The following is a 24,938-nucleotide window of genomic DNA, read 5'->3' as shown; positions in this document are numbered from 1 at the left end:
GATCTGACATTCTGTAACCTGGGAAAGCTGGATGACAAGCCTTATGCAAGATGTAATGGATTACCTATTTGCTTTCACCCAGCTTTCCCAAAAACACAGGACTAAGGGGAAAACTCACAACAATATTGAGAGATTTTAGTTATTTTGAATGAAAATACTCTTTGTGTTAATGATTTATTCTCATGATTGTATAGATTTTATTTTTTACATATATTCTATGCAAAAAAAGCAAAAGGGCTGGAATTTCCACTTGGCAATTTATTTTCCAGTCCTCTTTAAATAGGCTGCAGCTGGCATTAGGGAGGTGGCAGAGAACAAAGGCTAAATACAGTATCTAATGCAGTTAGTGTATCTCAAGATCATGTATGCACGCTTCCCTAGCAGCTGTTGGGCTGCAACTCCTACCATTTGTCTATGGATAATGGGAGTTGTAGTAGTATGTGCATTTCACAGCCACACATACACACTACCAGTGCACAGGTTACTGATACATCACCACGTGGGAGCTCTTAACAATGCCATAGAGGTAGAAGAGAGTGAAATCATCAGAGTGAAGGTGACAGATAGGGGATAATAGGTGTTGTACTTACTGTTCTACCTTATTTTGTGCCTCCCAGGAAATGTGTTACCCATTTGCAAAAAAAAGCAGATTACAAGACAGGGCTAGCTTGTCTGCCAATGCAGTTATTCCCCATAGAGGTGGGAGACAAGCCAATAAGTGGCTGCTGGGGGAGCTCTGCTGGTGTGACAATGACGTCACGCCCACAGGACTGCCCCAACTGACAGGCAGCAATTACCAGTCCTGTAGTGAGCTGTCCTAAGCTTGGGAGTCCCATCACATCAGAGGGGCAGGGTGTGAAGTGAGCAGGCACGGACTATGCAGGCAACACATCAGCAGCACATGATTGCAGGCAGCTCCTGTGCAGCACATCTCATCTAGGACTACTATGCATTATCCTCATTACTCCCTGTGATAAATGCATTATGCTTCTCTCTATCTGCTAACTTCTTGCATTGGACTACAACCACTTAAAGTGCTTCTCTTCTGTTGCTCAGGTGTATCATCAATGCATACCCTTGTCAAGCTGGTTCCATGCCCCTCTGGCAAAGCTGGGCTTCCCCAGAGCATGGCATGCGTCTTCTATGCAAGGATATGAGTAGAGGTAGTGCTGGTGATGACTTGATGATGGGAAGATCACATGGAGATATTGCATTTACACGTCCTTATCGTTGCTGCTGATGGATCTAGGTGGACGCCTGTCCGGTTGGGTATCCTTCCTGGTACAGACTGCAGCCCTGGTGGGACATTGAGGGGAGTGGTACCCAGACACTGAGCCCACTACTACTCAAGGCTTTTTTTTAATGATTTACCGCATTGCTCCTGGACAGAATAAATCGCATCCTACAGCACAGCCCATCAGGATGAAGGGATAACCACGTTTTTCTATTGCTCAGGGAGCTGGAGATCTCACACCAACTATGGCTTGTGAAAATTCATCTGGTTCTAATACTCCAGATAGGAAGAACCCCAGCCTGTTGGAGCTAGGGGCACTGTGCTTGGACTCTGAGATCATTTTTGGATTTACCAGTCATCTCTTGCGGAGGAGAGGCAAGGTGAGAAGCCAAATACAACCTAATTCATCACTAGTCCCTTGTTCTGTAACTTGGGAGAGCTGGGTGGGGATGGCAAATTGTTGCAAGTGGTTCAGCACCAGGGACAGCGCAGAACTCTTCCTATATAACAGAGACCCAGACTGCTATCTTGTATCATGCAAACCGATACATTAATAATATATAACCTTCTTGATCTGCATAGTTGACAACAGGTAGATGATTTATATTGTGCTGATGCAAAGAGTCATCTCAAATGGACCATATCCGTATTTATAGAATCTTTGTTTTGTGGTTGATAATGGCAATAATAGTAAAATTGTGCATTTGTGTCATTTAATGTTCAAAGGTGTGGAACTACAAGAACCAGCAGGTCAATTAAGACAGGCATGGGCATTTGCTTGCACAGTGATTAGAGAGATTCAGCTTATATGTGTTGGTTTAATATGTTTTAAGGCATGAAAATCCTACCTGATGCTGATAGATGACAAGAGATCTCTGAACAGAGATAAAACAACCATATAAAATATTTACACAGGCTGAGAAGACAACTAGAGCGGATAGACCAGGCTTCACCAGGGGGTTACTTTTGATGCCACCCCTGCAGATAAACCCATCCCTGCCAAGAGTTAATAATTTGGAGTTTGCAACTTTGACAGCATCTGCCTAGGGGGATCTGACCAGGGCTGTTCCCCTACCATCAATCAGCAGCATGCATAACTTTTTTCCTTGCTATATTCTCCAGGGTCTCCTGGGGGGATATGTATAATAACATCTAGCCTATTCTTATGACTGTAGTCAGCAGTGTAGCATTGTGTCTGCACATTCCCATGTATTGTATTTGACACATACATGCATTATGTCTACTAACCTGTCTATAGAAATGCAATGTCTTAAGGGTCCTAATAAATATAAAGACATCAGGTTGATTTAAAGGATGGTATACAGAGGATGCTTATATATTCTAGATATGGACTTTTACCAATTTGCATGTCTTCTAAGGAATTATACTCACCTTTCAACCTTTGTCATAGACTGTGTTGTATTTAATTCTTTCCATGGTATTAACCTGAAATTGCTATTCTACAACTGTCCACTTGGGGTGCTGTGCTGGCGTCTCTTGTATGCACTCAGCATGAGATAAGTGAAGCAGAAGAGAGAGGTATTAGATGTAGCACAGATTAAAATTTAATAGCTCTGGCTAACTCCTTCAGTTCCGCACTAGCCTTTAGGGCATTGCAAGAGCGGGGCTGGAGTGTCTCATTATCCTTTTTAAAATCTTTAAACTAGAGATATGCTCAGGTCCCATAGAGAGTGACAGCAGCATCTGCCCCAAGGTTGACCATTAAATGTGCAATATTCACTAAATTTGCATGAATTTATGCATTAAAGTCTATCTTCAGTGAACGATCATTGCGAAAAATGGGGAGCGGTCGTACGGAATATTGGCACGTTTCAATGTATAAATTGCTAAATTGACCATGCGTGCCAGTTATATAAGACCGTTGAAATCATTACCATAAGTAACATAAACCAAAATCGCACAATCATGGCGATTCCCCTAACTTGGCGACCGCTTACTGCCGATTGCTTCCTATAAACTGCTTTTTTTTTTTTTCTTGCACTGTATGCGTAATCATTCCCCTCACCCAACAAAAATGACACATACCCTCAGGAGGAAGCTGTGTGCCTGAATAATACATGCTAATCAAAACTTGGGCACAAAGGGAGAGACAATGCGACTTTAAAATAGCACAGGTGTATTATTTAGAGTGAGAGTATCAAGGGGACGTAAATGTAATGACTCCAACAGACCGTGTAATGTGTGGAGCCATCACTGTCCCACTGAGATGGATTAAGTCTGTAGGACAAATCACAAGACACAATCTGTATGGTCTTCAGGCCTTAGAGCGACTTACACCATACAGTGTGCCCATGCTGGGCCGGGTAATTGAGGCACGACCAGGGCACTGCCTTACAATATCCTCTATTATGTATTCTAATACATTTATTAATCAGGCAGTAAACACAAAATATTATAATTATTGTAACATTCTGTTATTATGTAGCTATTAGTATTTCATTGGGGAACATGCCCCTTCAAGGGGACCTAGAGGGGCATGTACCCCAGGTGCTAGATGCCAGAGGTGCCCCAACATGCATGGGTATTTAGATACCGGCTTAGGGCAGCAAACGCAATCTTTGCCCTAGGTGAAGGAAAGCTTGGCTGCGCCTCTTGTCTACAGTTGTTATGCAGTTGAATATAATCTATTGTTCTCTGTAATCAGCCAATTTAGGCTGGGGAATTACAAAGAGGAGGTCCAGAAAACTGTCTGCTCCCATAATCAAGGCTTTATCTCCAGGTTTGACAGAGACATTTACATACATATGTGTAAGTGATGGTAGTTGCAGGTTTGTACTTTAGGTTTTGTGCTCCTTTAGGTTATGTACTTGGCTGCAAAGTTTTTTAAAAGGCACATTTTTTATATATTAATGGAGGAATGATTCTTAAGTAACGCTTTTAAAATCATCTCGGATGTAGGGAGAGTGCAGTAACGATAGAAAGTGCGGCATGAAAAGATGGCTTTCCCTGGGGTTAAACTAGAGACTGTCATCTTGTGTTAGTTTAAGACAAAATCAGTGAGCATAAGAACATAGGGGGTACCAGGGGATTACTGGGTAAAGTTCTACATGTGACCAGTAGGTGGCGCTGCTGCTTCAGATACTGTTATATCAGGGAAGGAGCTATTGACATCAGTGGAGCACAATTTATAAAGAAAACATTTGAACAAAAAAAAAAAAAATACTCTGTAAGTGGTTACAAGTCACACATTCTGTTACCTGGAACTCTATCTACTTAACCCTAAACATAATGCTGGACAAAGACACCTTATGTATATTATCCTATTAACTGTTCCTGCCTGCAAATAATGTGGGGTTACAATAGTATTGTTACTATGACCTAAAAACAATAGAATTTCACCTGTTCTGAGGGACTAAATTAACCTATCTATCTATCTATCTATCTATCTATCTATCTATCTATCTATCTATCTATCTATCTTCTTATATTTTCTTGCACTTTGATCATTGTTTTACTGTTGCAAGTTATAAGCTGTATTTTTATCTCATCCACCTGCTTTGATAACTACTGATTTTAGTTTGTTACAATGGATAATTCTTTGTTTTGTCCTCATATAAAGAACACCACCACTAGAAAATATAAATGCAGTACTAGGTGGCACTCTAAAATAAAATTCTAACGAAAACGTATTACTTTTCTAAGATCTGATGTTCTAATAATACATAGCCAATCGCCACGTGAATGGAGCTGAGCTGCAATACCAGACACAACCCATGGACAAGAGTAGCGCTGTTTCTATATTTGAGTAGAATTGCTCCTTTAAGTGGTCAGCTTTCCATAGCTCTCCACATACTCTAGTCACTAAAAGGATTGTATGGCTTTTTAGAAGTTAAACAATTAAAGGGACATTGAACCTAAAATATATCTTCTCTCCATTAGCTGTGTGGTTGAATGCATTATATTGCCTTCTGTTATCAGCCATTTCTGACTAGGAAGTAGAGGTTTCCAGTGGGATAATGGAGTCCAAAAAGATCCCTACTCTCATGATCACTACTTTATCTCCATTTCTGAGAATGATATTAGTTGAACTTTTATATGTTGCAGAGTTTAGGTTTAGTGCTGATAATAGAGTTAGAGTTTGATAATGGCCGGAGGGCCGTAGGTTGCTGTCGGAGGCTGCCGTACATATTATCGCAGGTGATACATCGCCAGCCTCTGAATGAGCAGCGTTTCCTCGGACAGTGCTGCAAGGGATGTGGGTTTGGCTTGTCTTAATGAAACAGGCGGATCTTGCTGTAAGCAAAACCCATGTGGAAATGAGTCATACAGGAAAGGCAGGCAGTGCTGCAGGCAGCGGCAGGTAGTGAGATCCTCGCCATATTCTATAAAACCACAACTACAGCTGGAATCTTACTTCAGCTGCGTCATAAATTCCTAGTTTCATCCGCATGCATTGGATTTTCATGTCTGGATGAGAGTAATAGAATCTTTATTATTAACGTCTTTTACCCCTGATCCCCTAGATCCTTTGTGGAGGACCTGAAAAACCAAGAATTCTTGCTTTAGGTGGAATTATCTTTTAATTATATATATTCTGCAAATAATATACAGTTACATGTCCCACCTTACCCACTATTGCTTCTAATACAACCAGTCTTCATATCGGATGTTCAGTTCACCATAGACGATATACACCAGCCAGCCATAATATTTGTAATGACTAAGGACTCATTTAAGCCTCACGTATGGGAACACGGCATGTAAAAGTAGGACATGCTCCATACTTCCCGGCACAGTTCTACAGCACGGACACCTATCCGTAGCGATACGGAAAGGTGTCCGCGGCCAATAGAACTGAATGGCTCCGTAATTGCAGACCGTATTACGGTCTGCAATTACAGAGATTTTTTATGGTCGTGTGGATGGGGCAGAACACAAGGCCAATTATGGCTCTGTACAAGCTCTGAGTTGTATGGAACCATTATATGGCACCCGCAGCAGTCTATGGGGCCATATGGTATGCCTCAGTTTGTTCTGTGGGTTTCATACAGAATCATTTCTTCCTAATTTACCGGCTTCTAAAGTTATTCTCTGAGTCAATATGGCGGCCATGCATGGAAGTGCGCCATGTTTTAATAAATTTGCCTTTCAGGATTCTGGGAGAAATAGATGATAACGGCTATTAGAGTTGTAATGCCAATTAAAGGGATTATGTGGGGACCAGAAATTATTAGCAGTGTAGTCACTGCAGTATGGGAGTACACTCGCTTATATACATTCCGGAGGACTGGAAGTCTAGTCGCACAGCCTTCTTTGATGACGATATGACTCTTCGTCATGTGACCGACCCCGCTGTACTCTATGTACAAGCAGGAGCAGTAATACAGCGAGTACATAGAGTACAGCGGGGCCGGTCACATGACGAAGAGTCATATCGTCATCAAAGGAGGCTGTACAACTAGACTTCCGGTCCCCTGACGGCGCTATTAAAATCGATGAAAATTTCAGAATCAGCACGATGGGGGACCGGAATGTATATTAGCGACTTTACTCACATACGGCAGGGAGTACGTCAAATGCTTATAATTACTGGTGATATATACATATATAATGTGAAGACCGATCCAGTCATTGCACACTTGGCACTTATATATCTCCGATGTATATCACAGAACATATATGTTATATATTACATGCTCCTGGCTGCAGAAGACTTCATTTATATAAGCATATCAAGCTTAGGTGGAGAAAAAAGAACAGAGAGCTCAACTCACAAGGTGCCCGCTATGGCTGTAAGGGCCTAAATAATGACATACGCTCTCTAGGAATAAGCAAAAGCTTACAATGCCATCTAAACAGCTTCATTACATTTAGTCTATAAGGCTTCGTGATGCATTTGCTGCCTGCTTGTTTGCTGGAGTCATTTAGGGTATTTACTATATTGGGTCATCGTTACTACTATGGTTGCTGTTGGCTTATAGGTGCTTTGATATACCCATGGGTACTATATACATCTGTTACTCAGTCTGGATGATTTTGGTGGGATTCGGTCTATGTCTACGAGTGACATCACACACAACTGACCTAAGGGAAATAGTGATTAACTGAATTGAAGCTTTGAAGATAAGCCAACATGAGAGCCACTACGCCAACCACTGGTGGAAATAAATAATGGGGATCTGAAAGTATACACTTACTGAAAGGTGGTTGGATATGTAATGTTTATGGACAGCTAGACATGATCTCATAACTCATTTTCTCATACTCGTTGCCGGAGACTGTCCCATGTGTAGTCGTAGTCAACATAATTCCTCCAGAAACTCTGAAAAGTAAGTTTTTAGGTTTAGGTTATATATGGGGCCTGATTACCAGTTCAACCCCCATCAGATGCTGTTTCCAGATGAGACCTACGGTGATCTCTTCACTTGGCGATATAGATTTGTGAGACAATGGATTAACAGTTTTTAATTACAGCTTATATATTAGTTCATTCCTTACAGATATAGGCAAAACTTTGAACAGACCACCAGAATACCCTAAACACCAAAAATAGTCAGGCCTTATGGAAACTGACACCTAATATCTGGAAAGGAGCGAGATGGAAAATAAAAATGGAAACCGTCTCTCAAGATATATGGACAGCTAATCTCCACCTCATTCTTTGGATAAAAATGTGTTTTTATACTTATTAAATATGATTTTATTTTTTATGATGCAAATCTTTTGTTCAGCCAGTGGTGTAAACAGAGGATACGAAGCAATGATAAAAATAGGGGCCTTTTTCAGGAGCTTCTTGATACCACCACACTCCTAACCATCTGTGATAGGAGGTTCTGGTGCCTCCATCCCATTTTCATAACTGTAGAGGATTTTCCTGTTTTGATACCATTGCAGAACTTGCGGAGACCACATCCCTAAACAGGATCTCACTGGAATGGGCCCTCTGTCTAAAGGGGCCCCAAATTAGCTGTATAGACTGCCTCTATGGTACATACCGGAGTCATAGCTAGGCTTCTCTTCACCTGTGGATAAGATTCAATTTGTATCTAAACATCCAAGACAAAGCAGACTGGTTTGTTGGCACGCCCTCGGCACACAGCACCACATGCCCCGCCAACCCACCAAGCTGTTCTCCTGATGAGTACACCCTTGTACACAACATTGTTTGCTACCTACATCCGTCAATTAGGAGATAAGTGGTAGACTATAGTCTACTGTGTACACACATAGAAGGAGTCAAGATGGAAATCTTAAATTCTGCAATAAACTCAATGGGCTAGGTCTTCATTTCCCTTCTGCATCTCATTCTATAAGATTACCCATCCCATGCCAATCAGTGCCCTGCTCTTAGAGGATGCATTAAGGGCCTTTTACACCTGCCGATATTCGGCCGGTGCAGCGAGCGCCGATCAACGAGACATCGTTGATTGGCACTTGTTTGCTCCTATCACACGGAGCTATGTATGGGGACGAGCGGTCGATACTCCGATTGCTCGCCCCCATACGCTATTATCATGTCGGCAGCGCGTCTCCCTGTTTACCCAGGGAGATGTGCTGCCGACAACAATAATATATCACTTTTTTAAAACGATACGATCAGCAGATGATCCAGCGTTTGCTCGTTCATCTGCCGATCATTCCCGTTTACACAGGGCAATTATCGAGAACGAGCGTTATATGAACGCTAATTACCCAGTGTAAAAGGGCCTTTACCGAGAGGTCAGACACCATAACGGACTCTTTACTTATTAGGTTTAGCTGCTGTCCTGTAAATATTTGAGTCTTTCAAACATGCACACATCCCGTCTTCCAGGGGATTAGCTAAGTAGTCGCTCCCAGTGTTTGACAGCCAACCTTGCTTGCACTTACTGGTCCATTTCTGAAGAATACCACAAGAGTTGTTGAGGGTGAGGGACTGGAGACAGGCAGAGGTCAAATAAAGACAGCACACACTTCTATGTTGTCTCTCATGTGATATGAAATATCCATTGCTACTCAGGCCCTGGGATGTCCATTGCTTGATGGTGGCCTCAGCTGTTCTCTACTACAGTTGCCTTATCATAAGAATCCCAGATGCCATACATAGAAATCCACCCACCCCATTAAGTAGACAGTAGCTGCTAAAACATCTTGCGCTCATATGGCTAATAATGAAATTCAAGAGTCAAGAGTGAAGAAATAATGTGTTTTGAGAGGAGCTGGAGGGGGGGTTGGGGGGGGGGGGGTTGTCACATCTCATATTACCTAATGGTAAGGGTAACATTATAGAAGAGGGTATGTCTGAAAATGGATTTGAAGGGACATTAACTAAGTAAAGTCTACAATGTGTATATTTACTGTGCAGTTAATTATAATCTTTTGTTCCCTGTTATCAGCCATTTTAAGCCGTGTGATGTTTCTAATATTCTGGAATGTTGGACGATAATAGAACAGTACCTTGTGATGGTAGAGAGCCTACAGGGTGCAAAGCCCTAAATTCAATCCTAACACAAATTATTCTGATATCTTTTCTTGTTTTCTAATTGTTTTTTTCTATTCTGCTTCTAGTTTTGTAAAATTCCATATTATATTGTAGTTCTGTGCTGGAATTAAAGATAAATTGTCACCTCTCCTGTCGATTTTAGTAAATAATTATATTCCCCATGAAATAACAATTCTGGAACATATTTTCTTAGGACTCTGCTTTGTGCTATTCCTCCGTTATTCCACCTAGAAAGCAATGAATAAATTGACAACTGGGTGTTACCATTCCTCTTGTCCAAGGGGTGTGTCCCTGCACAGGCTCACTATATCAGCACTGATTGGACATACCCCTACTAATAAAACCCAGTTGTTAATTTATTCATGTTTCAGGGAGGAGTAACAGAGGAATGGCACTAAGATCTAAGAAAAATTTCTCCAGAGTTGTTATTTTATCGGGGATGCAATTATTTACTGAAACAAACATGTCAGAAGAGGTTAAAGGTCCTCTTTAAGTGCCGGATTTTAAGACATTCTGGATTACCGGATAATTAATGAAATAATTTTTACTGTATAGCTATACTTTCCACACACATACATATATATCTACTGACAGTACCAATTTACACCTCTGTGTTATTATTACTGCTGTGTTTCTGGAAATAAAATCACAATCTATATTGTACATGTAAATTTATTCAACTTCTGAGCTGTCAAATCCATAAACCTTTCCAAACCACTATAAGAAAATTTAGTGCAGAACTTGGGACATGTTATATGTAGTTAACCCTTAGCATTACAGAAAGACATATACGTTAGAAAAGTTTGCACATTTTTTGTCCATAATAAAGTATGGTAAAAATAGAGGCCGCCATCCATTTACAAATCTCTAGGTCATGGGATTGTATGGAAGTCTTACCAATGAGAGAATACACAGCTGCTAACTATTTAAAACAACTTTTAGGGACACGTTGTTATTAGGATGGTATATCTAAGCTATTGGGTTGGTGTATCTAAGCCATTGGGATGGTGTATCTAAGCCATTAGAATGGTATATCTAAGCTATTGGTATAGTATAACTAAGCGCGATTGGGATGATGTATCTAAGCTATTGGGATGGTGTATCTAAGCCATTGGGATGGTGTATCTAAGCCATTAGAATGGTATATTTAAGCTATTGGTATAGTATAACTAAGCGATTGGGATGGTGTATCTTAGCTATCAAGATGGTGTATCTAAAGTATTGGGATGGTGTAGATAAACTATCCAGACAACCAAAAATATATTGCATGCACTTCAATTAATCACTAAATGATTTGACACCCTCTATAGCAGCTATGCTTCTGATGGGGCCCCATTTCATATTTTGCTATGGGGCCTAATTGTTATTTCATACGCCCCTGACCAAAGTCGTAACTAGTCTTTCCCTCACCCGTGTCAACATTCAGTTTCCTGGCCTAGCATCGTATCTAAATACCCTATCCAAGGCAGAGTGCCTTGTTGGTGCACCCTGTGGCACCCAGCACATGCCCCTTCAGCTTCCCTCAGCTACACCCTTGCCCCTAACTAAGATTCTGAAACATCATGTAACAAGGGGCTGTTATAACATATGCAATTTTATTTAATGTATACAAATAAAAAGTTTTTTTGCAATTGGCCAACACTTGAAGAATCAGGTAAGAAATCACGTAAGCCAAAGATAAGGAATCAGGACGATGAGGAATTTAGGACGCTTCTTATATTCCCAAAAAAAGAATACATGGCACTTAAATAATGGATACAATCTGCAGCCAACTGATATAAAGTTACCAGACCTGCTTCACTGTAACAAATAACTGAGATGAAAAGTCAACACAGTCTGGTCCTGGTGTCTTCATCCACTGTTTACATTGACTTTTTCCTTAAGTAAACTTCTGCTTGCATTGGGCTGGGGGATCCTGCTCCTGTGCTGGACCCTCATGTCTGTGGGAAAGTGAAATCTTCCTGGTAATGATCAGTCCTGCCCCTCCCTGCACTCTCTCCCTGCTGCAGCAGTCTTCCTGAATCATTAGTCTGGCCAGTCCAAAGCTGCTGAGAGGAGGCTGCTCTCCCACCGCCTGCATAGCTCATACCTTCACATTGGAAGCTTATTTGTTTCCTGGGAAGACAGCATGGATGGGAAGATTACTTAGCCCTGGCACAAGGAGTTTTGTTCATTGGAGAGAGTCTTGGGCGATTTGCACTCTCATCCATGACTGAGCTACACGTTGTAGGGCACACAAGGAAAACCCAACCATGGTCCCTGTGCTGGGTAGTGCAGGCTATGCCAATCATACAGGGCTGGTAAGTTGCACAACTTTAGCTGTTGAGGCAAACTTTGCAAATGCGTTTCTTTAGGGATGCAGAACTAGTACACAATGCTACACTGAAGTTGTGTGGACCATTTCTTAGTGCAGCTTGGTGTGTTTGATGTAGTAAACATTTAATAATATTTGCATATTATTTATTTGGTGTTTATGCATTGTAATAATGAAAATATTGCACATGTATCAAAATATATAGGTCTTGGAGAATTACCATCACTACTACTACTAAATGCTACTTTATATATGTACTGTTTAAGTGCATTAGGCATTGTGAGAATGACCTATAATACTATTGTATGTATGTACAGGAATGTAATACTGGGGGGGGGGGGGTGGAATATTACTACTATATGGTACAGTACATGCATGTAACACTGGATAAAGCACCACTACTCCTACAATATTTGTAGTACAACTACTACTACTACTACTATTACCTTTTATATGTATATGTGGCATTGGCAGAAGCTTCAGAAATATTACTACTACTACAATGTAGCGCTGGGAGAAGTACTTCTGATAAAATAAACTGGAGTAGTACCCTTACCACCACCACTACTACTACTACTATATCTATACACTGTACATGCATAATGCACTTTGAGATCTACTAGTACTACTATATCTATCTAGTGTACATTGAGATCTACTACCACTACTATATCTATCTAGTGTACATTGAGATCTACTACCACTACTATATCTATCTAGTGTACATTGAGATCTACTAGTACTACTGTTGCATATATTACTGGTTGAAATATTACCAACCCTTGAAGAGGCACCACTACTCCCATAGTAGATTTATGTAAAAGTGGCTCTACTGCTAATATATATGTTTATGTAGCATTCGGAGAAGTTTTAGAAATACTATTACTACCTCTATTACTACAAAAAGAACTGCAACATACTAAAAAGTACTACTGCTACTATATGTATTTGTTAAGCGTGAGGAGACATAGCGCCACTACTATATTTATGGATGTATAGCTATGTATGTAGAAAAGTACCAACACTACTCTGAGTATGCATGTAGCATTAGGAGAATAAACATTTCTACTATAGTATTTAAATGCAATACTATTGAAATTCAATTCTGTTTAGTTGTAATGAGGTTTATATAAATAATAGATAATATAATTACATCTAGCAATATCATCATTATATATGGATTTTATAAAAGCTTATAGTAATTTCTGGTTTGCTTCCATAGGTTGCAGACAGGTTCCCTGGCAGAGAAATACCGCCACCAAGGAAAAGGTTGCAGTCAGCAGATGAAGCTGTTCAAGGCTGCCGTCCTCCTCCTGAGGGAGCTGGGGCAGCCTCTATGTCGGAACTGGGACTGTCAGAGAGACCTGGGGCAGGGGAATGGTGCCCTTATTGTCAAGCAAAACTGGCTGAACTGAAGAAACAAGCCCTCAAATTGGCTGTCCCTGGCTCCATAATGGTAAGAATTCCCCAGATTTGCCATCTACTAGTTTACCCTATTAATAATGGAGATTTGTCTTGTATGTTTTCAACAGATTGAACCTTAAAAGGGTTTAAAAAAAAAATAAGATCTTATTTTTTTCCCCTGAAACAGCGCCACTCTTGTTTATAGGCTGTGTCTGGTATTGCAGCTCATCCTTGTTAAAGTAAATAGGACTGAGTGGCAATACGAGAAACAGAGGTGCTGTTTCTGAAAGCTAGCAGACCCTATTTTCTAATCCTAGACACCAAGGTGACCATAGATTTAATAATTTTTCTTAAAGAGGCTCTGTCACCAGATTTTGCAACCCCTATCTGCTATTGCAGCAGATAGGCGCTGCAATGTAGATTACAGTAACGTTTTTATTTTAAAAAAACGAGCATTTTTGGCCAAGTTATGACCATTTTTGTAGTTATGCAAATGAGGCTTGCAAAAGTCCAAGTGGGTGTGTTTAAAAGTAAAAGTCCAAGTGGGTGTGTATTATGTGCGTACATCGGGGCGTTTTTAATACTTTCACTAGCTGGGCGCTCTGATGAGAAGTAACATCCTCTTCTCTTCAAAACGCCCAGCTTGTGACAGTGCAGATCTGTGACGTCACTCACAGGTCCTGCATCGTGACGGCCACATCGGCACCAGAGGCTACAGTTGATTCTGCAGCAGCATCAGCGTTTGCAGGTAAGTAGCTACATCGATTTACCTGCAAACGCCGATGCTGCTGCAGAATCAACTGTAGCCTCTGCTGCCGATGTGGCCGTCACGATGCAGGACCTGTGAGTGACGTCACAGATCTGCACTGTCACAAGCTGGGCGTTCTGAAGAGAAGAGGATGTTACTTCTCTTCACAGCGCCCAGCTAGTAAAAGTATTAAAAACGCCCCAATGTACGCACCTAATACACGCCCACTTGGACTTTTACTTTTAAACACACCCACTTGGACTTTTGCAAGCCTCATTTGCATAATTACAAAAATGGTCATAACTTGGCCAAAAATGCTCGTTTTTTAAAAATAAAAACGTTACTGTAATCTACATTGCAGCGCCTATCTGCTGCAATAGCAGATAGGGGTTGCAAAATCTGGTGACAGAGCCTCTTTAAGATGTTGAGCCTTTTCATTGATCCTTGATTGAAATTACACAATGGCGACAACTTATAAATGATAGATAACGCATTATTAGACTCATTGACCAATCTGTAAGTGGATTCTCGGAGCATGATCGTCTGTATACGAAATTGATGGTATTGCTTTTTATTTTTGTAACAATGGGTTAATTTGAAACAATTGTGCACGGATTAACAATATAGGATCTTATCTATGACCGGCTTTAAGAATGTTTCCACTTGTAGACAATAAAGAATCCTTGTGTTTATTTTTGCTTTGTTCCTGTCTGGAAATATTTGGGTTAGTTGATATTACATGTGCTGCTCTTTACTGCCACCTAGTAGAAAGTTTTTATTATAGCACTGATTCTAAACAAATGCTGGTTTGTTTGAAACTAACTTTTTGGACGTGTTTTTTTTTAGGTATTGCGTTGGTGGATTATTTCCCCTAATATTTAATCAATCTATATACCAGTGGAAGCTTGGCTCTGACCATTTGCACATTGCTATAGGTTGAGAGTGGTTTATAGGTTGTACAGTGATGGCTCATTGTTTACTACTTCTGCTTTATTGCACTGAGGCCATTGGTTCAAATCCAACCCTGCTCTCTCTGTATCGTTCAGGTTTTCTTCAGGTACTTTGAGTTGCCATAAAACATACCTAGCTTAAATGGCTATAACATTGGCCCTAAACTGTGAGATTCCTATAACATTGGCCCCAAACTGGGAAATGAGATTGTGGTCCTTATTGATGTCCTATCTCTTTGCAGTTCTTGGGGATATGTTGGTGCTATATAAATAACAGATAATGATAAATAACATTAATACATTGGTAAAGTGCTTCGCTTGCCTTCATATGGTGCTTCTAAGGTAAAATTCCTCTGTAATATGGCCCTTGAAGGAAAATGGCACGATTTTTTTAAATCCGTAGGTCTACAGACGCACAATAGGACCGCATAGACTTTTATGGGTTGCATATTACGGTTTCATAAAACTCGAAGCCCTAATACAGTCGTTTGTATGAGTCTCTATTATTATAGTACCATTTGTGTATTGCATACATTTTCAATATGGTATGTATTAAGTTTAATGTGGGTCAGTTTGCAGTCTAGCAAAAAAGTTTTTCACGATTTTTTTAATGTCTTTTTAAATGATAGGAACATTTTACAGCATTGCTCATATCAGTTCATTGCATGTGTCCCCCGATTGATCGGTGATTGAAAGCACACATCTCCTCTCCTTCTATATTCAGTGCAGCCTACGAGAGATGTAATTGTTTCACTATTTGAGCCAACATCTGGTGTTCAGATAGACGGCAGTCACCCACCCAGGCTTTAGAATGTGCAATAATTACAAGTTGCATAATTTCTCACTGTATCTGTTGTTTTTTTTCTTTTTGGAATGTTTGTGAGAGAGAAAACCGCTGTGACAATTAATGACAGGGTGACCCAATGCCGGGCTGTGTGATCTTGGCTCAGGAAGGAAACCAGCCCGTCCCTGTGACATGGGAGGTATCTATGACAATAAAATAACATTAGAACATGTTTCCAAGTCTTAAAGGGATAGTAACCCAAATATATTTTTCGCGATTTTTATATTTATGGTCTGCAATGAAGTCTTTTAAAGAAATCCATGAACATGCTGCAAAAACAACCCCATTCAAATGTATAGAACACATTTTCCGTGTGTGTGTGTGTGTGTGTGTGTGTGTGTGTGTGTGTGTGTGTGTATATATACCATAGGAGTTCTCCGTGCATCTGAGGACAGTCCTCATTCGGCCCCATACACATGACCGTAATTTTGATCCGTAATTACGGATCCATAATTGCGGCTCAAAATACGGATCCATTCAATTCTATGGCCCAAGGACACCTACCCGTATATTTACGGAAAGGTCTCCGGGCTGTAAAAAGGATCCGTAAAATATACATGTCCTATTTTTTGAATTTACGGACCGTGCTCCTATACTTTTATAATGGGAGCACGGCCCGCAAATGCGCGTGACTGTCCGCGGCCGTAATCACAGACCGTGATTACGGCTACGGCCGTGTGCAAGGAGCCTTAACCGGCTAATAGCCCAATGATATAAACATAATGCTGATGATGAGTAATGTCGGTCCGCATGTTGAGCATTCTTTTTTTAACCTTTTTACATTTTCATATGATATAAGGATTATTAAATAGTGTTAATGGCAACAGTCCAGAGTGAGAATAAGAATGCACAGATTTTTTGGGAATTACCTACATTGCAATTCCCTATTACTGTGAAGAGTTGCTTCATTTAGTATCAGTAATAACATGTAGGGCTATGGGGAACTTCCAGATTCCTGCTGTGGCTCATTGAATCCATCAACAGATTATAGGAAACTTACAGCATGTCAATAAAATAGTTCATTTCCAGCTAAGGCGTATGTACCATAGAGGCAGTAGCCTTTAAGAGATGGGGCCCATTTCAGATTGGGCTCGTCACCATTTCAATGGGTGCCACAGCAAGCAAGGAGATGAAAAATCTGTTATGAGAATGGGGCACCAGGACCTTCTGGCGCAAGTGGTTAGGAGTGTGGTGGTGTCAAGCAGCTGCTGAAAGGCACCTAATTTTGGTTATCATTGCTATTGGGCTCCGTTTGGCCCCAGTTTATTAGTATATTATGTCCCTCTTGTATCTTCATGGTTGAACTGTGTATAAAATTACTGGTTATTCTAATTACTATCCTATGTTGGACTGTTTTTCATGTGAATTTTTGGGCATCGTAGATAATATAGTTAGAAACTTAACAAAAACTTATTTTGCAAATTTAAAAAACTCATGATACCAATTAGTCCATCCTTGATGTTGATTTGCTACTCTTGTCCTCCTGGAGGCGCCACATAATATCCCATCAAATGTTTCAGGAACTGGGGTCCCTCCCTTCAAAAAAACTTTAATTATGGAGCTCTTTTCGGGAAATGTCCAAAAGTGATGATCGTAAACCTTGGCTTGAACAGGTGGTCATCTCTGTCATCTAATGCAATGGATCACGAAATTCCTACAACCAGCATTAGTGCCATGGTAGACGGCATGTTCTGTCTTGCTGCTCAACAGGTGGGGACACAAGCACGGGAATGCCTTAACTACATTGGAATCTTAATATATATCTAGGATTTAGTAAAGTGCAGTCTTAGAGGATGTCATGAAACAAACTCAATGTGGAATTATGGGAGCAGGCCGCCTTATATAAACAATCCTCTTCCCATTCATCTTACCGGGCCATATACATCTACTCTACATTGTAGACGTCTCTTGGCTTTGCTGGTGCCATATAAAGAAATGTTTAGAGTAACTAATAACAGTGTTTATATCACCCCTTATACATGTGTTCTATATGCTGAGTGGTAATGGAGACGCATATATTGTATTCATGTTCCTGGGTCAGACTCAAGTATCAAATATTTTTCAGGAAAATAATGCAACTTTCTATATGTTCTCAAATCCTAAATCTTCAAGTATGGCGGCATTGAACCCTCGTATCTCAGTCCCCATATCATGGCATGGCGGATTATAGAGAGGGCAAATGAATCTATTTCCCTGGGGCCTCTACCATATGAGGGCCTGAGGTGGCCACATCATCCCTCATTGCAATGCATTATTTTTTTTCCAGATTTCTACACGGCAAGATTCTTGGTTTGGCTATGCTTTGTCTCTATTAGGCCATGTTCACATTGGGGCTCGAGTAAGCTGAGATATGAGGAGTTGTTTGATGGGTTCTTCACACTCTACAGTTTCTTGTGACATGGAGCAAACACTGCGGTTACCATTGATTTTCTTTCCACTCTATTCTCTCCTTGTCACAGGCAAACATATGGACAGCTACATCATCTGTCCAGTGTGAGGGCTCCAGCATACAGCTCCCCCATATCTCCACTTCCTATGAGTGTGAAATGGGAAATTGAGGTGATCGGCTGTCATAACGGAATTTTTTAGTTTTCAGTTGAGTTAAAGGGGTAGTCCAGGATTAGAAAAACATGTCTGCTTTCTTCAAAAACAGTGCCAAACCGGTCCACAGATTGTCTGTCTTATTGTAGCTCAGCCCCATTCTCTTCAATGGATCTGAGCAGCAATAACAGACACAACCGGTGTACAGGAGTGGTACGGTTTCTTGAAGAATGCAGGCATGTATTTTTTTTTATATAATACTGGACAATCCCTTTAAAGGGTAACTACACTTTTAAAAAACCTTTGACATGTTATAGTGACATGTCAGAAGTTTTGATCGGTGAGAGTCGGAGCACTGAGACCCGCACCGATTGCTTAAACAAAGCAGCAGAAGCGCTCGGATAAGCAATGTGCCACTTAGTTTCTGATCGGCTTTTCTCAGAAAGATGAGCGAGCGGTGTACAGACTCATAGACTTTCTATTAAACCTGTACACCGCTCCAAGGAAAGCCGATCAGAAACAAATAGCTCAGTGCTCGGACCCTCACCGATCAATACTACTCACATGTCACTATGATATGTCAAAAGTTTTTTAAAAGTTTAGTTACACTTTAAATTCAAAACTTATTTTTCTGTTTCAATGCAATTGGCCATAGTGCTGAAGACCGGTTCTTCATAAATAGAGCTAATTCTTGCACTTTGTTTTCACTTTGTGGCAACATTTTCAAGCTGGAAAGATATAATGTTGGGTTCGGGTTGTGTACACTTATATGAAATAGATTTTTCTGTTATAACTAGGGACATAAAATAGAACTAATGGTAATTGTCTAATTGAACAGATATTGAAAGCTTTCAAAACCACTTAGTTCCCTGGAAGTGATATCATTTATGAAGATGATACAGAAGTGTCCTGGAACTCGTGTACTTGTCGTCCTTTTTTTTTATTGCATTGAAGTCAAGTTTAAAAGTGGGTCCATCTTTCGTAGGCAGACATTTTGTTTGGGGTGAATTCCTCGTGAATTTTAAATTCAATCTTATGGCGATTGATCTACCTGCAGTCGCCGCATATTGGGTGAGAGTAATCAGTAGTTGCCCATGGCAATCAATCAGATTCTACATCTCAATTTTCAGAGGCTCTTTGAAAATTAAAGCACCGACCAGATTGGACACGGATCTTCATTTTAAAAAGGGGTTGTTTTTGTGAGACAACCACTTCAATAGACGAGGATGCTTATTGGGAATTATTATTTTTTGCTTATTTTAGGTGATCTTTTTTTATACAAAACTTTGGGGCAGATTCTTGTAAGCTAAGACCAGGCAGTCAGAAGTTGCGCCAAACTTCTCACACTATATGCTAAATTTGGCACCTCTTGCTTGACCTGTTCTCCTTATCAAACCTTTGAGTTTGCTCAGTTTGCAAAAGAATTTTCCAAAATTTTGGCGCACTACCACATTTTAAGCCACGCCTCTTTCCCCTAGCCACACCCTTTTTTATTTTTTATTCTAGTGAGGCACAAATATCTGTTCTTTTTTGTGCATTTACTTAATAAATAGGTCTAAAACCATGATGTGACACTATGTGCCAGGACATATTCTAGGCGCAAACACATTCGTAAATTATTCCTATTCTTTCTAAATTGAGCTATAATATGCACCATACCAATACAGGGTTAAAATTTGCGAAAATAAATGTTTTACATAAATATCAGATTCCTTTAGTTCTTTTTTTCTGCATTATCCAATGCCCTGTCTTGTTATTCAGCTCCAAAAACCAAACCGTCCCGTAGAATCCACTTAATGACACCTTCGTGTTTCCTGTCATAATTTAGTTTTGGACATCCCTGTTATTATTAAGGATTTGTCCATTTGTCGGTGATTACATTGTTACTTTATGTATTATAACAAACATTGTTTAATGAAACAATGTCATTTTTCCTGCAGGAGAAGTCTGGAAGAAGTCAGGGACTGTAGGGGAAATCTGCTCTTATTGACCTTCATTTCAATTGAAAAGTTTCCTGCATAATAATTATAATATTCCTTTGCTAGAACTAAACTTAGTTTCTTTTTCTTTAATGTTGCATTGTATGTTTGCATTGGGATGTGGGTTATGGTCTGACATCTCAAAATAGGAAGCAAAACAAAAAGTTTTCAGTCATTGAAAACTTGACTTGGTCATAGCTGGTGGATTGCTGCTCTTGGGAAGTAGATTTATGCATGCAATGCATAGATTCTTCTCATGGCTTTATCTGCAGCTTATTGACGTTGACCTGTATCCTGCTGGGTGGTATAGGTTTTGAGAAAATACACCTGCTTTCTGCCAGACCTGGTTCTAGCAGGTCTGTGCACCTGTCCTAGAAGGTCACTCTGTGTGGTCGCAATTATGTGTCTTTCAGAGGGAAACGTCTTTGATAATAGAGAGGGAAAAAAAGAACTCGATGATTGGTAAGAGAATCTCCTCCTTAATACATTTCCATCTTTGTAAAGGGCACTATTAATGCAATGTCCTGTCATTGTGTTAAATCTTGTTTAAGGGTAGGATTTCAGATACAAACCTTACATTGTGTCTCAAGGTTGTAAAGCACATTGACCACCGGGAGAAAGGTTAAACAGATACCCTCTGTTCAGAACTATTCACCAGTAAATCTCTCCCTTTTTTTTCTTTTCGGAAAAATTTGACCATGGTCTCGATATTTTAAAATGTTATTTTGTGGTATTAAGGTATACAAATTTAAAATACAGATTAATTTCCAAAAATAATACTGTAATGTGTATGTGGGCTATCATCATGTGAACATTCTCAGTGCACCAGTGTCTTCTCTTTGTGTATAAAGTTCTGCAGGTATAGAAACTACCTGGGCATGACTATAGGAGTAACATACACAAGATTGACAGACATGGAGAAATCAGTGGTGACGAGGGAGGAAAGAGCAGGGAAGTTTACAAAAACTTGTATGGAAATGGATGACCACGTGACCAAAAAAGGCTCTTCGTAGACTCCAAAATGGCTGATCATGGGATATATGAATAATCTAACATTAGAGAAATATTCATGAACATGTGAAAATATATTATTTTGGCAGATACGTTTTAATCAGTTGGTTGCATAGAATCTCAGGGTCATTATGGCATTTGTGCAACATATATGTGTGTGTGTATACTGCATGGAAGTTAACATAGTTCTTATAATAGTTATTTTAGTTGATTTGGGACCAGCATGATGTCAGATTAGAGGATTGTCCATAGTAATGAAGAACTCGCAAGAATTGTCATCCATAGTTTATTTCAACCACATGACTGAATCATTCCTGACAATTCCCATGGCTGGGCCACAACTTCCTGGCATTGATCTGACATGTTATTATTTTTGTGTCCTGATGCTAAAATCCTTAACAACTCTGGACCATCCAGTGGTTTGTGATTAAAATGGAGTTTGGGACTCTTTTTATTTTTTTAAATTATGTTCTAGATTAACAAACTTTCACCATATTAATAGACCGATTACCTACATTTAAAGGGCAAATCCACCTAAAATCTTAATCTTAAATATAAAAAAAAATTGTATTTGTGTGAGATTGAACCATCACTGATTCTAAACTAATGGTTTGCTTGATTTAGATTTACAGTAGGTCATTGGCAAACTCTGACATGGTACTCACATTACATATACCACTGGGTCGGTTACGTATAAATTATGTTCTAAGAGATTTCTAATTGGTTCCTCCACTTCAGAAAATAGGATTTAGGTGATTTCCCCTTTAATGATATTTCTTTTTATTAAGTTACTTCGTTTTAATAAACCACTATAGAGTTCAAATGTTCACGATTTCCACAATTATATTCATTTGCCGAAGGCGACTAATGAAAATATTAGTCTCTTAGCAATTAGTTGTAAAATTATGAAAATTCCATATTTTATTAATCTTGATGTTGTTAATATTTCAGCAGTAGAATAATACATGGCGCAGTGGCGGGACTGATGAGATGCTTTCTATTTATTTTAGCTCGAGTGATTTATATTTTTTAATTACTCTGTAATTTTACCCAAAATGTTCTTTATAGCTATGGGATTTTAGACTCCTCTTCTGACATCTATATCCTTTATTAATTATTCTTTAACTTATCTACTGATATTTAACATTTCTTAGACTAAAGCTTAAATAAATATTATGATACCAATGTTTTCAAATCATAAAATAAGATATTACAAATCATAATTTTATCTTATTTGCTAATGTCTCTGGGTGTGTTTTAAGGTATCGGACAATCCTTTTATGCTTAAAGGGGTCACTTGATGAAAAGCTGATCACAGGATTTCCCTCTGCTGGTACCCTCAGTGATCAGCTCTATTCTGTGGGAAGACCTGGCAGCAAGTATTTAATTTTCCTGCAGCGCCACCACAGGAGAAATGAGGCATTACACGGTTCTCATTGAAAGCAATGGGCTGTCTGTGTAATGCATATAAATCCATGGAAATGCTGGGTCCTCCGTGCTCTGCTTTGCCATTCTCTTCTCTGGTTAATAGATGAGGGTCCTAAATAGGGACTCTCACTCTATTATTTCCGAATCCTCTAAGGTATTTTGGGGTTTTCAAAGCACGGCCGACTAGGTTTTGCTGTGTGCTGAAGGCCGCAAGGTTTTCTTGCATATATAGGCTTAAAGGGGTGTTCCAGTTTTGACAACTTTTTAATTTGTGGCTCCCCCGAAGTCAAGCTGATTATGGGGGTCTTATTGCTAAGCATCCCAATGATTAGGTTGTTCTGGACAATACCATTCCACTTATCAAAGGGCCGTGTCCCTACATACTGTCCAATCAGTGCTGACGATGACAGAATATGTATGGACAGAAATGGAAAAAAAGGGGAGACTTCCTGTTGTCTTCATTCAGACACCAAGCTCAAGCTACAGAGGAGCAAGTATGCAAGATCAAATATTGAAATATATAGTGAACATGCTGCTCTGTTTAATGTACAGGGTATCTATAGACCGATAATGTTGAGTATTTATACTATTGTGGCCGACACGTGTGGAGCTCATCGGTATACTATGAGAATTAAATGCTAACACCCAATTGTAACTTTTTTTTTCTCCATACATTTCCAGGAGGAATCCAAGAGGAACGGCAAAATTTTTTAGAATTTTTATATCATGGGCAATACAAGTATTTTTTTTACTAGACCTGTCAGGAAAGCTGATGGGACATTTTTACAAAAGTTTGAGTAGTTGACTCAATTTCTGAGCTTGTATTTTTGCCAAAAATTCCAAGTAGCATATCTTTATATATTCAGTATCCATATTGAAAGTCTGGTAGGAATTTTGTGGAATTCATTTTCTTGTCTGTTTTTCTTAAAATATTCCGGACAGAGGAGTACGACATGCTGTCTTCTTGAAAATACTGATTTAATCATTGTTAACAAATGTTTAACCACATGTTTCTGCTCCTATATGACTGATCGCAGAACGAGGTGATTCATTTAAAGTGCTCTCAGAGGACTAGTCGTCCTGTTGGGTCATAGAGGTATTTCAGAGAAGAGATCATTTATCAGCCATTGGTTTATGTGTTTCATAGACATATTCATCATTCTCTTGGAAGGCATTGTATCGTTTTTTTTCTTCATCTAACTCCTTTCTTTAGATTGAGTGCACTATTTTAGGAGCACTGTTTTGACCACTTTAGTTAATGGGGTTTTCTCATAATGATCATTTATCACCAATGCAGCAAATGGGTGATAAATGTCTGATCAGTTAGAGTCCGACCACTGGGCCCCCCACCGATCCCAGGAACAGGGGTACCGGAGTGCCCTGTGGAAATGGAACGGCACTGAGCATGCTCGTTAAGTGCTTCATTCACTTTTATGGGGCCACGAGAGATGGTGCTCATCTGTCGCCGGCAGCCACATAGAAAGCGCATGGAGCAGTGATCGGGCAGTACGTGTATTATTTACTTGATGCCCAAATTAAAGTAGCAACTATCAGTTTAACTAACATATGGCAGAATGTCAATTTTAGTATTCTAAAATCCTTAGTTCTTTATAGAATAGTCCATTTATCACGATCAGCCTAAGAATTGGATATTTGTACTCACCGTAAAATCCTTTTCTTGTTGAATTCAATGGGGGACACAGAACCATAGTAATGAAGGGGGCATTTTTATTGGGGAAGGGAACCTCAATAAAAATGCCCCTTCATTGCTCTGGTGCTGTATCCCCCAATTGTATTACTGAGAAATATTGGTTTCCCATTGTCTATATATCTGTTAAAATCATGTAGCACAACGAGTTCCCCATAATAACCAATCAGGGGCCTGAACAAAGAGTGATGGGATCTGATTGCTATGGGCACATGCTTTACTTTTCCTTGGTACCATTTGTGATTGGTCTCCACAATGTTTTTTTGAACTAGAAAAAGCAGATAACCCTAAAAACTAGAGACATAATGGTTGTGATAGACTTTTCATCTTAACC

General features: G+C 39.7%; 1 protein-coding gene across 3 annotated transcripts in view; it reads left to right on the top strand.

The window, feature by feature from the left end:
* The first annotated feature begins 851 nt into the window (after positions 1-851).
* KIF26A (kinesin family member 26A) overlaps positions 852-24,938 on the top strand; it is a 122,131-nt gene continuing 98,044 nt past the window's right edge. For 2 of the 3 annotated variants that reach the window (XM_075843862.1, XM_075843860.1), the window contains exons 1-2: positions 852-1,614; positions 13,214-13,447. In XM_075843862.1, coding sequence (XP_075699977.1) covers positions 1,480-1,614; positions 13,214-13,447 — 369 coding nt within the window. In that variant the 5' untranslated portion in view covers positions 852-1,479. Of the gene's footprint in view, positions 1,615-11,715; positions 11,978-13,213; positions 13,448-24,938 lie in introns of those variants that run through there. The other variant, XM_075843861.1, reaches the window with a different exon arrangement.

The sequence above is a fragment of the Rhinoderma darwinii genome, chromosome 12, assembly GCF_050947455.1.
Source record: "Rhinoderma darwinii isolate aRhiDar2 chromosome 12, aRhiDar2.hap1, whole genome shotgun sequence".
NCBI lineage: Eukaryota > Metazoa > Chordata > Amphibia > Anura > Rhinodermatidae > Rhinoderma > Rhinoderma darwinii.
Note: the sequence above shows the minus strand (reverse complement) of the source record. Positions and strands in the feature narration are given on the sequence as shown.